The sequence below is a fragment of the Thermobia domestica genome, chromosome 13 (genome assembly GCF_964235325.1).
Source record: "Thermobia domestica chromosome 13, izTheDome1.hap1.1, whole genome shotgun sequence".
Classification (NCBI taxonomy): domain Eukaryota; kingdom Metazoa; phylum Arthropoda; class Insecta; order Zygentoma; family Lepismatidae; genus Thermobia; species Thermobia domestica.
Genome location: NC_137466.1, coordinates 183,890,077 through 183,905,360, shown reverse-complemented (window position 1 = coordinate 183,905,360; position 15,284 = coordinate 183,890,077). Strand labels below are relative to the sequence as shown.

At 35.1% G+C, this 15,284-nt stretch overlaps 1 protein-coding gene across 1 annotated transcript in view; it reads left to right on the top strand.

The window, feature by feature from the left end:
• The window catches only part of LOC145667878 (pancreatic triacylglycerol lipase-like), a 139,868-nt gene extending 127,298 nt beyond the window's left edge, over positions 1-12,570 (top strand). Inside the window, exons 12-14 of the mRNA XM_081735309.1 lie at positions 3,815-3,959; positions 7,766-7,890; positions 12,419-12,570. Coding sequence (XP_081591435.1) covers positions 3,815-3,959; positions 7,766-7,890; positions 12,419-12,513 — 365 coding nt within the window. The 3' untranslated portion in view covers positions 12,514-12,570. The remainder of the gene's footprint in view (positions 1-3,814; positions 3,960-7,765; positions 7,891-12,418) is intronic.
• Positions 12,571-15,284: the final 2,714 nt, after the last annotated feature.

Here is a 15,284-nt window from a genome sequence, read left to right as displayed (position 1 = left end):
TCCTGTTTACTAGCATTTGATCTTGACGTAACACATCATTACAACTGCGATATACTCCATGACAGTTGAGTATATTGGTGAGAGTTCTGGATCTATTTAAATGGTGTATTGCTTGAGCATTAGCGATATGTAACGGTAAGCCATTGTGTAGAAAATAACATATCTGAAATAAGACGTTGAGTACCTGATGATGTCTTGTAATCAAAGGCAAACACTTTGAGATATAAACCATATTTAATCTATCTTTTGTAAATTTTGAACTATTCGGTCAATATGTTATACTATTTCATAAGGAAGAGAATTCTATATGACTTAACTTTAAATCATTAATATTAACTTTATTGACGACATCGATGTTAACCTCGACTTCTGGTCATCGTGAAACTCCAACAGTGCTGCCAATGCACTCACCAAGAAATTTCCTCTTGTACTTACTTTGCTAAAGGGAAAAATGGAAACTTTTAAGCATTTTCCCCACAATTTTTCATTCCTTTCCATACGCACTACTGGCAAGCCACCTAAAAGCCTATATTATTAAAAGTAAATCGAGATATTATTTGTATCACTGCGGCAGTTACAGTCTGAGCTGGAGGTCTTTGTATGTGGCAAAAGTACTTCTATTAAATCCAAAGATGATTAGAGTGATCAAAATCATAAAATACAAAATATTTTATTACTGTTCTACTAGTGAATCAATCAAGACAAAACTTTCAGTATATATTTACCACATAACAGAAAATGTCTGTAATTTTTCTTTCTCTCCTAGAGCCCAGCGTTACCATCTAACAACGGCAAAAACCCGGTAAAAGGAAAAATTTTGAGGGAAATTTCCAAAATTTCCATCCTTTACTTTCCTCTTGTGTGTACTACTGACAAGTAAATAACATCAGCTATAAGCCTGTACTATTGCAAATCGAACGAGGTATAATTGATAATTTTGTGACAATTACAGCTTGCTCTAGATGTATTTAAAACGATCAGAGAAAAATCTAGGAAATACGAAAGGACCAATCAAGATGGAGACCATTGCGCAATAATGACCATGATTCAGAACATGTGACCACTTTTTTTTTTCACAACACTAAAGATAGTAGAACTCGGTAAAACAAACAAACCTTCTGGCTCTCAAACTTCCAACAGGACTCTTCTAGCTGCTAGACTAAAACACGTCTGACCTTGATCTGCATTTACAGTGTTGTCAAACCTACACCAAAAAAATCGTCATTAGTTTGTACTTTTTAACTGTAGAATAAGAATACCTTCGAAAAGTCATGTACCGATATGAAATGTGTGTCCCATACGCTGTCTAACTTTATAATTTTGTCGCCCGTTCTTAGGTAGGGTAAGGAGGGGGCAATTATGCAATTGAAAATATACAATTTCCACAATATTTTAACCAGATTCAATGACCCCTCTCCCACTTCCCTATCCACCGGAAGAAAACGGCAGTACCCCCAAGAAAACCTACGGACACAATGTTGTCCAACACAAACTTACTTGACTCGGGATTGAACCAAGAACCCCATGCACCAGAGGTAAGCGCTCTACCACTGAACCACCATGTTCCCTGTAATATAATTAATAGTAATGTAAGACTAAGTTTCTAAAAAGTAATGAGACTATGCAATAGTGAGTATTGTAGTTGCTGACATTGGAACCGGTAAGTACAGTGTCTCAAAAATTGATTGTAACTAATTATTAAACGCTTCGTTATTTGTAAATTCCAAAAATTTCGTGACAAACCATATGGTAGTGCGCGACACACCGACTAGGAACCATTGTAGTTACAGCATAAGACCTAAGTCTGACATGGAATCTAAACTACGCTAAAAATCTTAAATCTAAAGTTTTATGTACTTCGTGCTCCAAAACCTTGGAACTACCTAGGTACGTCCATATTGGTCCAACGTACCTAGGTTCAACTATATTGAACTCTCGTAACGTTGGCTGAGGTATAATAGCATTTATGGGTCAATCCATGCAAAGTGATCGAGAAAAAAGAAAACTTGCCGCTCGACCATCTCCAAAAAAATCTAATTTTTTAATGAACGTTTATCCTATATCAGGTTACTTCAAAACCATAATTAATTATTTTCACAACATCCCATGGCGACGCAACGGTTGCCGCCGTTTTGCGTTTTTTTCGATTTTAGGCGTTTACGTTGTTTCGAATATCTCACCAGTATGTATTTCTTCTACCAAACTGAAAATTGCTGGACGTCTCCAACTTGTGCAGAGCTAAAACTTTGATCTCTTAACATTTTTTCTTCAAACCAATTGACGGGGGTGAAATCAGGGTCCGCAGTAGCAACATTTTTAGACATTGAAGATATGTTTGGGAAGAGGAAATAACTTACGTAGAGGTCTGAATTTGTGTGTGCACGTAGTCCGGGGTTATAAGTTAATACACAAAAATTTACAGACCTGTAGCTGCTCCCAAAGGCCTGAAAAAAAGCCGTAAAGTTGGGGAATTATGCTAATGTAGCACATTTCGCTGTCCAATATCTCCAATGAGACTGGATAAAAAAAACCTGAAATTTTGGGAATAGTTAGTACTTTAGTATACCATAGCACACGACAAAGCGTGTTGTGTGTTTTTGAGCAGAAGGGGGTCAAAGCATTAAGTAATGAAGTCATGCTCTAGAAGGTGTTTTGTTCATAAAATCTACTGGAAATTTGTTGTTGTGAAGTAAAATAAAATAGGATGAATGGTTAGTTCAGTCAAGGCTCTCAAGCTCGTTTCTTTCCTCTAGTTGTGAAATTGTCTTATCACACCCACAGCAGCACTGGTGAAGAATGCCGGTATCAGCAGAAGGCGAGGAAAGTCAAAATACATCCTTGACAAAAAGTCTGTAAGTACTCCTTGCTCTTGCTGCTTGTTATATCAATGATACTTAATCATGTTTATTCTTGTTTTAACTGTCAACTCATGCAGGAGGCGGTTGTCCTTTCGTTTGATCTACATTCTGAAGTCAGTGAACATTTACTCGCTGTAAAGACTGACTGCGGAATGTAAACGTCATTACTTAATACTTTGACCCTCTTCTGCTCAAAAACACGAAACGCGCTTTGTTGTGTGTTGTAATATAATACTAAAGAACTAACTATTCCCAAAATTTCAATTTTTTTTTTTTTATTCAGGCCCATTGGAGATACTGGACAGCGAAATATGCTAATTTGACATCATTCCCTAACTTTACGATTTTTTTCAGGCCTTTGGGAGCAGCTACAGGTCTGTAAATTTTTGTGTATTAACTTATGTCCCCAGACTACATGCACACACAAATTCAGACCTCTACGTCAGTTGTTTCCTCTTCCCAAACATGTCTTCAATGTCCAAAAGTGTTGCTACTGCAGACCCTGATTTCACCCTATTCAAGTGGTTTTATGAAAAAATGTTGAGAGATCAAAGTGTTAGCTCTGCATTAATTGGAGACGTCCAGCAATTTTTAATTTGGTAGGACAAATGCATGCTGAGATATTCAAAACAACGTAAACGCCTAAAGTCGAAAAAAAAAAACGCAAAATGGTGCCAATCCCTGTGTCGCAATGGGATGTTGTAAAAATTAATTAATTGTGGTTTTTAAGTACCCTGATATAGGATAAACATTTATGGAAAAAATTAAATTTTTGGAGATGGTCGAGCGGCACATGCTTGATCACATAGAATGGATTGACCCTTATATGAAAAGAAAAGTTTTTTTTTTTCTAGAAAGATAAGCCTACACTTTTAATTTTAATATTTTATTGAATTCCAGATGAACATGTCTGCTAGAAATATTAAACAAAACCAAATTAATGTTTTCTGTTCCAGGACTTTCTAATATCGTGAGTTGTAGTCATAGTAGAGCTATAAGATACTTCACCGAGGCTCTCCAAGAATACTGCACGTTTTGGGGACACAAAAAAGTTAGTGTAAATAAAACTGCTAACTTATGGAAAAGAATACTTCGGTATTGGTAAGTATTCTGTTGTCTAAATATTTATTTAATTTGTCATTTCTATTGAACTAGGTAATCCGCTGTATAATCTCGTAACAATTCAAATTATATTTCCTAACTTTTCATATACAGGGTGTTTTAAAACAACACCGACAACGTTTGGGATACGCTTCCTGACACCAAGATAAGACAAAAGGTATAGACAAACTTGGGTGCACAAAGGGTTTCTTTCGGAGTGATAGGCTTCCGAAAACATGAAAAACTGAACTTTAAAGGTCCATAGTTCCAAAACAATGGGGACTACCGTCGTTGGGTCAAGACTTCAATTAGAAACTACTATGTGCCCTATCCAAATATCCAAGTTTCAGAATCCTGCGGTACTTACGCAACAATCTTTATAAAGGTAGTTGGTGAGTACTTCAATTTATATGCTCGTAAACAAACTTCCGCTATAAAAAAAAAAATGTTTCGTGAGTATCTCAGGATTCTGCAACATGTATTTTTATATAGTGGACATATTGGTTTGTAAGTGAAGTCTTGACCCGACTACAGTAGGTCCCATAGTTTTGGAATTATGGAACTTTAAAGTTCATATTTTCATATTTCTGGCAGCCTGTAACTCCGAAAGGAAGCATTTGTGCACCCATGTTGGTCTGAACTTTTCGTCTTGTCTTGATGTCAGGAAGCACCTCTCAAACGTTGCCGGTGTTGTTTGGAAACATCCTGTGTATAGATCAGAGAAGTACGCAAATGTTAGTCCTGGGGATCCGTACCCCACACTCCAATCCCGACTTTTCTGTAGATTGAGTGTAATTTCATGGGGTAGTATTACAAATTTTAAAAATTTGGACACCTGTGAAAAACTTTGAACCCCTTCCTCCTCCGAAATAAACTGGGAAGAGACTTTATTAACGAACTCGACCAAGGTAATCATTCTACCTATCTGTTGCAAGAACCAGAATTAAAAAAAAAATTATACTTATAGGTTATGGACTATAGATAGCTGCCGTTACCGTTAACGGGTCGATTTCATTAACGAATTTGGTCGCTATAATCACCCTAGCTATCTATTACAAAACACTTAAAAATCCCTTACAATAATGGAATATTGGATAGAAATATTCACCGTTAATATTGCCGTTATCCGTTAATTCGTTAGTAGATTACACCATTAACAAACCGACCGAGATAATTGTTCTAGCAATCTGTTGCAAATAAAAAAAAAGAATTAAAAAATGCTTTCATGTATGGAATATGAGATATAAATAGCCAGTGTTAAAATCGACGTTATCCATTTATCCGTTAGTGGATTGTCTCCGTTAATAAACTCAATCAAGGTAATTGTTCTAGCTATCTGTTGCAAGAAGCAGAATTTTAAAAAATCGTACAATAATGGAATACTGGCTATAGGTAGCCATGGTTAAAGTTGGTGTTATCCGGTAACGGATTCTGTTGCAGAAAACAAAAGAATTAAGAAAATAGATTTCATGTCTTGAATATAGGCTATAAATAGCCACTGTTAAAATCGACGTTATTCATTTATCCGTTAGCGAATTGTCTCCATTAGCAAACTCGACCAAGATAAATGTTCTAGCTATCTGTTGCAAGAAAGAGAATTTTAAAAAACCGCTTTCATCTATGGGATATGCACTATAAGTAGTCACTGTTAAAATTGCCGTTCTCCTTTACTTCGTTAACAGAGTACACCATTAACAAACCGACCGTGACAATTGTTCCAGCAATCTGTCGCAAAAAAAATATATATATATAAAAATCGCTTTAATGTATGGAATATTGGCTATATATAGCCACAGTGAAATCGACGTTATTCGTTAATCCTTTAGCGGACTATATCATGGTCGCTATAATCACCCTAGCTATAGATTACAAAACATACTTAAAAATCCCTTACAATAATGGAGTATTGGATAGAAATATTCACCGTTAAAATTGCCGTTATCCGTTAATTCGTTAGTAGATTACACCATTAACAAACCTGACCGAGGCAATTGCTCTAACAATCTGTTGCAAAAAAAAAAAAAAAAAAAATCTTTAAAAATAATACCTTTCGTGTACGGGATATGGGCTACACATAATCACTGTTAAAACCGATATTATCCGTTTATCCGTTAGTTGATATACCATTGACAATCTCGACGAAGATAAGTGTTCTAGCTATCTGTGCAAGAAACAGAATTTACAAAAAATTCTTATAATAATGGAATAGTGGCTATAGTAGTCTCGTTAAAGCTGATGCTATCCAGTAACGGATTCTGTTGCAAGGAAACAGTATTCAAAAATTAGCTTACATGTATGCCATAAGGACTATAAATAGCCACTGTTAAAATCGCCGTTATCCGTTAATCCGTTAGGCGATTGACTCTTTAACGAATTTGACCACTTTAATTTTTCTAGTAATCTGTTGCAAGAAACATGTTTTTAAAAAGTGCGCTTACAATAAGGAATATGGGCTATAGATAACCATAGTTAATGCCACCATTATCCTTTAACGGATTGACTCTATTAACGATTGTTACTAGATAATGGCAATGGCTATCTATTGAAAGTAGCGGAATTACAACATTCGCAGCCATTCAGGACTTATGAGTAACGGATGTACTGATAACTCGATCTGATAAGTCTCATTGCATAATCCTAATAAATGAAACGAAAGAAATAATCAGTTAGTCATCATTATTACTACATATGTATTATCTAAAATTATTAACATGATCACCATTTTCTACTAGCACCTAATGCTTTATCTTAGTTTCATTTTTAAAAGATCAAGATCTTTGTGTTAAAATACTAAGTTTGTGGACGTCTGTATGTCTCTAGCCAATTCTTTCGACAGTGAGCTCTCGGGAACCATAGCCTCTAGAAAGACGCCGTTTTCACTGATGGGTTGCAAATTTTTGCAGATTGTTCAGTTCTAATTGAATATTTAAAAGAAAACATGGCCGTTATTTCTTTATTCCATTTTTAGTGGTTCAATGGAAGTGTTAATTTTTTTCAAAAATAAAGCATCATACCCTACAAGTTATATATCCCAATACTACATATTAGTACACAGGGGTTGTATATCTCTCAGGCGTTTGTTTCATGGCCAAATGACAATGAAGAACGAAGAATAACCATTTCTCCAATCTAAGATGAATCTTTATTGTTTGGAGTTGTTTTGCCCAATGAACACCATATATCACTTACATTATAATTAATTTTGAATGTAATGTATTTGTGTTTTACATACTGCATGCAAGAAGAAAGAAAACACTGATCATACATGAATTTGAAACTCCAACAGGAAGTAGGAGATCAAATCTTGCGAAATATTGAAAAAATATTCGAAAATTCACCCCTTTATGGTACACCTGGCCGATTTTTATTAGGACGTCTTTTACTTGTGTCTGTAAAGGGACATGTACAGATATTGTGAGGAATGACAAGGAGATTCATGCTCATATATGAGTGATGCGCTGTGTAGAGAACGCAAGTTTAGTTAGTGCGTTTTAAAAAATCTTGTTACTCAATATTCAAAGAACTTATATATATACAAAATTATTCATGCAGGGTAAAAACAAAATGATTCGCCTCTTTTTTCTTTTTTTCTTTTTTCTTTTTCTTTTTCTTTTTTTTTTTTTTTCAAGTGAACTGCTAATGAGAGTTGTGCAAGAGATTTGAATTGCATTCTCGATGGGACAGGATGATCAATTCTAAGCAAATTTAGTCTAATTAATTAAATAATAAAAAAGGTATCTAAAATGTAATTTTGTTATATTTTCTTAAAATGTTATAGTTATCAATCAATTTTCTCTTCTGTGCAGGGGATCACAAACGGTTATGACACCATGCTCTTTATCTACGTGTAACCTTATAGGATTGAGGACTCCAGAATTTCCAGCTCGAGGAAAGTTTTACCTAAAAACAAAATCTAGTTCTCCCTATTGCAGTAAGTAAAATAATAAAATAACGTTTCATAATCATTGGATTTCATTCGTTCGAATCTTGTGTAGTCTATTGGATTTTCGTACTTTATCTTGAGTACTGATACCACGACTAAGTGAACCTTTAATTGTCTCGCTAATTTAACGACCAGCACGTGCGCCTTTGGTTCACATGGTTTGGGGTTCGATTCTCTGTGAGAAAGTATTGAAATTTGAATTCATTACGATAATTCAGATTTCGCCCTTAAACTGTAGAGGTCGAAATCTAACGTAGCCTTTTAGTGTTGAAAAGGATGCCAAGCTTTGTACAAACTAATATAAAAACTTAAAAACGTAAGACCCAGTACAAAAAAGAGATGCAAGTAAAATTTTGAACAAGGAACGCATTTAGATTTGAGGAATACAAAATATTGAGTGTTGATCGTAAAATTGATATGGTCTTAAGTTAAATTTTAAAAAATGAATTTTAAGAAAAAAAAATACCTGAATTTTTCTCTCAATATTCTGTTTACTCCATCGGTGTTGCTCATCCTGCACTAAATTAAGCGCTGTCCGATGTATCAAGTTAAATTCACTATTAAGAGGCCTTATCACTGCGAAATTAAATACCGCTAATTTTACAGTAATTATGTGATATCTTCCAATAGATCAGAGATAATCGAAAAGTGGAACAAGATCTCGCTAGACAATATTATTTTACATGAGATGCCATTATCACGACTTACTTATCATCTTTCGATTTCCAGTCATTTAGAAAATAGGGATTTATTTTCGCGTTTCTAAATGGCTGTCAACGGAAAGCTACTAGGTGACTCGTAAACACCTCATGCAAAATAATATTCTCAAAAGCGGTCTTGTTCCACATTTATATTATCTTTTATCTATCTGAAGATATCACATAATTACTGTAAAATTAGCTGTATTTTAATTTCGCAGTGATAAGGTCTCTTAAGGAGTGACTACACGCAGTTCAGTTATGTTTAACTACGCAGTTTCTTATGTGAGGTCATAACTGAACGATAAACTTATCAAACTGCATAATTTAGGCAGTTTACACGCAGTTATGTGGACTGAGCAACAGGACCATCTTTGGAAAGGTAAAGTTGCAGTTAGCTGAGATAAACATACAGTAAACGTAAACTGAAATGTCAACTGTTCGATAACTTGAACTACTCCCCCCTTCCAGACACACACTATCAGCTTTGTTTATCGTTAAGTTTTATTTATTTATTTATCCGGTTTTTTTAGTGCAATTGCACTGTGCAATAAAGCTGAAAGTATATGTGCTCTTTTAAATTCGAAGCGGCATCACACAGAAGAAGACTAAAATCCAAGAAGGAAGGTTGTCGGAGACGGAGAAAAGTGAATAGAAGTTCGCCAGTGTTTGAATGATCATGGGTCCGAGCAGTGTCCTACAAAATCTCCAATTTCGCTATCGATGTTGACCTGTTATTTCTGTTTCGGCAAAAAAGCTGCTCTTAATCTGTTCTTATGGTTTACTGAGAATGAGCACAAGAGGGACTTTGACGTCACAAAACATCGAATAGGAAATGGCTGCTGAAAGACCTATCAAACACTCTAGGACATCATTGATTGTTGTATGCTACACTACCTCGTAATCATCTCCGAAGTTATGAACGAAAAGATCCACAATTTACGTGCAGTTCCATACCACATCAGGGGACTTGAACCGAATACAATTGACGAGTACAGTACACCTGGCTATCTTATTACGAGGTTCACGTCTCATAGAGGTTCCCCCCACCCCAGGCTATCTCGACTCTAAAGTAGTTTTATTACGAGATCATGTCACAAGTCCCACTACACAACGTCACCTTTAGACTTAAATCGATGGTAAACCAAATAATATGTGATTAAATATTCTACATAACACACGCCCACGGGGAGACCTTTATAGGGTCCATACATTATCAGTTTAACTGAAAGAAAATTTGATCGTGACGTCAGAAAACTGAAGGAAAAACTGTGCGAACTGAAGGAATCCCGAACTTCGGGACATGCAACATTATGCGAATGTATTGTGTATTGTGCATTATGCGAATGCGAATAGGTATGCGAAGAGGGGAGGCATACGATGTGTTACAAAATTAGAAGAGTTGGAGTCTCAAGCGACAGAAGATACTGTTATTAAAAAAGTAAACAACCTACGGTCGACATTTAGAAAGGAACTGCGGAAAGTAAACGAATCCAAGAAATCGGGGACTGGAGGTGAGGAAGTGTATGTTCCAAGCTTTGGTATTTCAAGGAACCTAGAAGTTTCTTCCACAGAACATCTGATGAAACTGAAACAACTGAACTGAAGGAACTCAAGGACTGAACTCGAGTAACTGATGGTACTTCACACACTTTCAGTTCAGTTCATCGCACGATTGGATGAGTCATTTTCTAGCTCAGTTGGACTCATCAGTTAAAACCGATAGTGCATGGGCCCCTTTAGACGTCGTCCAACAGGTCCCTAAATATTGGTAACCTCACACAGAAAGAATCGCTTTAAATATGCGACAGCACATTTATGAAAGAATATTTAGTACGTCCTCGATTGCTGTATTGAATGGACTCAAAGTACACATGATGTAACTAGGTTTCGAACGCGTTAACCTATATTCATATGAGGATGTTACCACTTATCCATCATATCCTCTATTGCTGAGTTTCTCAACCTGGTGGTTACTAAGGGAGATGGAAAAAATAAATGTAACGGAAAATATATTTTAACTATTATTTTGGATTTCTTATTTTGTTAGATATATTTTTACTTCCATATTTATTGTCAAATTATTGTTTCTACTTTTGTATCGAAAGATCCAATATATTTCAAACATTTTCTTGTAGGCCTTATATCTGGAGACCTACATATAGTGTAGCCAAACCCAAACTATCACCTAAGTCAGTATGATGCACTTATTCCGTAGAAAATATGAAAACTCGATTTAGGGGGCGTTCAAAAATTTTGTGGTCCCTGATCCAAAAACTAATTATTGGTCAAGATTGCAATCTTTTGATTCATTGTTTGGATCATTCCTAAAATTCTTGTTGTATGAGACAAGCGAAATGCAGCAATAATAGAAAAGCATATTACAAACCGGAAATCATTTATGAGAGTCACTGGAAGGATATAAAAAACAAGTCACGGTATGAAATAGGTTGAGAAAAGATACTCTGTTGTAATACTGATACAGTTTTAGTGCTTGCGAAGGGAGTCATTGTATAGACTCCTTGTCATCTACTTTAACAGTGACATCATCTTCAAAATGAAATCTGGTAATCACATTTTTCTGTTAGAATATCTTACATTAAGCGGTTTTCAACTTTTGGACGGTGGTCGGCTATTTGACTAAACTTTTCTCTTGGTTACATCAGACAAATATTGTTACTTTAAATATAAGTCCTAGAGGACATAATTTTCTTCTTAGTATTACTAATAGAAGACCTCGGTGCAAGAACGGTACAGCTCCAGCCAATATTTGATAAGATATTAAAGAAAAGGAGCTGTAACAGGCAACGTGTTTTCTAATTAGTACCAAATATTTTTTTGGATTACTGTATGTATTTGGAGCAAGAACGGGACATCTCCAATACGTAACAATTAATTACATATAGATAACAATATTTTATTAAAATAGTATTGGAATTGGTTTCATGAAGGCGAATTCTAACAATATTAAATATAAGGACAAAATCTTAAAAAATGAATTTTTAAAACGTCTTTTGTGATTCCTGAAATATTTTTAAAAGTGGAGCTGTCCCATTCTTCCACCGAGGTCTTCAATTCTTAATCTTAGAACGTGCAACGTCCTTCTGGCAGAATGTAACGTCCCATAAGTCCTACCATGTTTATCTATAAATTAGAATATTTTGTAAACGTCCACCAGGACAGAAAGTTCTTCTGGTGGAAAGAGCATACACTCTAGTTTTAGCGGAAAAAAAGACTCATGTTGGTACGACTGTTAGTTCAATAATGGCGAGGTGTTTTTTTAAATGTGATCGTGTGTATGTTTACGCTCCTTTTTTGATCCACCAAACACCAATCATGTGTACAGTACAGCGAATTTCGGTGATAACTGGGAAACACTACACCTACTCTTACGTTGTTTATTGTATATTTTAAAATGCGTACTGCCTATGATGGAAGGTTTCCGTCTTTCCGGAAGAACACATTCATATTCTTTCCATTGAGAAGGTGCGTCCTGCCGGCAGGACGGCAGCTCGTGTACAGAAGTCCTTCCGGAAGAACCTTCAAGCAGAACAGAGGCTTGTTCGTTCTATCATTAATGGTTTATTACAGACAATCTGGAAGTAGGTTAAATAAAAAACAAGAATATAAACAAAGTGAATACCTTACAGAGAATAGTTCTCTTTATGTAAATTAAAAACGAGGAAAAGAGACACTTTCAATTACATCATATTGGACCTAATACATCTATAAATACCATTAATGAGAAATGTTCAAGATCTATTTTAATATTTATTTTAGTTTTATACTCTGATAACTGTGATTTTATTATTTTTCAGTACCAGATCCTGATACTGATATTCAAATGGAAGCGGCTCTAAAGTTGTACAAATCAGGAAACATTCAACTGCGAAGTTTTAACCCTGCAGAATAACCATTAGGTGTTGCAAGAAAACATATTGTTGGAAAGCAATGAACTTGTAAATATATATAGCAGAAAATATATAAAGTTTTGTATTGTTTTAATTTTGTGTATCAGTAAAACAGGGGCGTCATTTAGGGAGGGCAGGAGGGGGCAATTGCCCCCCCAAGAGATTGAGGAATACATATACTTTAATCGATTGTCTACTAATATACTATTACAAAACCGGAAAGTCTTATGTCTGTGGTGCTTTTGCCCCCTTCAAGCGAAGTCTAAAATGACGCTCCTGCAGTAAAACCATTTTTTTCCTCCAAGTTTCAGAAGCTTTGAGTCTGAGGCTTCCGTTTGAGCAGTGGTCGCTAAACTTATGAAGCTTCTGAGTTACTGTACCGTTTTTAAATCCTTCTGTGAGCTACCAACCGAAAAGAACTACCAACTTTTTTTTTTTAATCTTAGGGCCTACATTTGTTTATTGCCTATAAACTTACATTTCTAGTAAATATTAAATTAAACTATCCAAGCTAGCAAATATCTAATATACACACGAAAAACATAACGCACACAACCCGACGCGTATACAATCAACTATGAGATGAGGCTGATAAGACTATGGCAGTTGCGAAGTAGAAACAAGTGTAACAGACCGATTGATGGTCGTTACATTCTATTTGAATTGGCTCCCGGATTGTAATGTTTACCCGTGTTGAAATGTTTACCGGTTGCTTATACAGCGTTAAAGTTGGTTCATGTATTTTAATACTGCACCCGAGTGCCTCCAAAGTTTCGTTTTGATGTTAATTTGTACAAAAGGGTTATTAGTTTTATATGCTATTCGCAAAACACACGTAAACACACCAATAGTTTATCACAAAATTTCGAATTATTTTCTTTCTACAATGTCTTCGCGTTACTGTAATAATTCCATTGAGGTTATAGTTAGATATATTGAAAATTTGATTTATATTTTACTCTACTTCAATTTGCCTTAACTTACTTTACCTCATAATAATATCAATCCGAAACTTCGATCATAAGACAATTTTACTGATCAGGTCATTTTCCGCTGTTGCTCTTTGTCATTCTTTTGTCAAGAGCATAGCGATCATTTCGATTGCGGCCACAAGAGGGCGTTCGAATCACTATTAGAGAAAACGAAATGCTAATAATGGCGGATTGAAACGCAGTTAAAATTCTTAGTTACCGGGGCGACTGGTAAATAATGAGCAGGAAGAAGTAAGTGCTTATTTTTAAAATTAATAAATATAGTTTCCAGTAAGTTAGAAATTAGAAATATATATAAATATTCGTGATCTTTAAGGTTAGATTCCTGTATCGATATATAATTATGGTAAAACTGTGTTAATTACAGTTGAACATATAATATTGAAAACCGCGTTTATTAAGGTCTGGTAAAGCGAAGGTGATGACGCAGTGAAACGCCGTTTTACAATATAGAAAGAGTGATGGCTTAAGTCGGTTCCTTAAATATAGAAATTTTGTAATCAAAAGTGTAAATTTTGGACGTTAATCTATTATAAATTACTTATTGGAGAACCTAACTTAGTTTGGGAGGAAAAGAAACACTAAGGAACCGACAGAAGTAAAAATTTATGGAAACAAGTTTTGGTCAAAAAGCCATCGAGTGACTTCCGCCATTACGAGTAATAGCGTAATGTGCAGGAAGTAGGTTTGTTGGAGTTCATCTCATCAGAAATTGGGACCAAGTCCCATATTCAATAGGACGTGGAACCACTATCCGGGGAGATTGACTGCAACGTATAATAAATAGGTTTGTTAACCTATTCTGTCCAAGCCAAAGATCCAGGTGACAAGGACTGAGAGGACTGTCTTATAGGAACCCCATCAATTTGGTAATCTTTATCCAATTTATCTTATTTCCTTCTTGTTCCGAGCATAAACAGACTCACTAATTCACCAAATGGAGTGCTTTGACATAAATATGTGTAATTAAAGTAAAAGGCGTTACGCGTTTAGACAGCTCATCTCGTTACCACTCAACAGAATGATATCATAAAAGTATGTGATCAACATTGAAAAATTGTTGGTGAACTTTACTTTAAGCGCACCGCTCGATATTAATATTTTCCATGTGAGAATTGATACGGTTTTCCTTTATTGTTAGATTAAGTAATATTTCCGCCCTGAAATGTTATTTTAATGTGTACCTTATCAAATAATGTGCTTAGGTTAAGTAAAATTCAGATTTTACGTGTCCGATAATATACATTTATTTTGACTGTTAGGTTAGGAAATCAGATTGTGTGCTTACTGCCAGATAATGTATTTTGTGGGGTCTCGTGATATATTTCGGGAAAAATTATATTTCAATTGCTGGTTTAGGTTAGTTAGGTTAGTTAGATTGAACTTGTGTGCTGATGATTAAATAATGTGCTATTGTCCTGCCTTGTGATATATTTCGGGAAAAATTATATTTCAATTGCTTGTTTAGGTTAGTCAGGTTAGTTAGATTGAACTTGTGTGCTGATGATTAAATAATGTGCTATTGTCCTGCCTTGTGATATATTTCGGGAAAATTTATATTTCAATTGCTTGTTTAGGTTAGTTAGATTGAACTCGTGTGCTGACTGCTAAATAATGTGCTATTAATTTTGTCTTGCGATATTGCGGGAAATACATGTTTTTGATCGTTTGCTTAGGTTATGTAAATTGAATTTATGTGCTCACCGTGAATAATGTCCTATTATTTTGTTTCGCGATATATTTTTTTTTCTTTCCTCTCATGTATTTCAAATTGCGTAGGT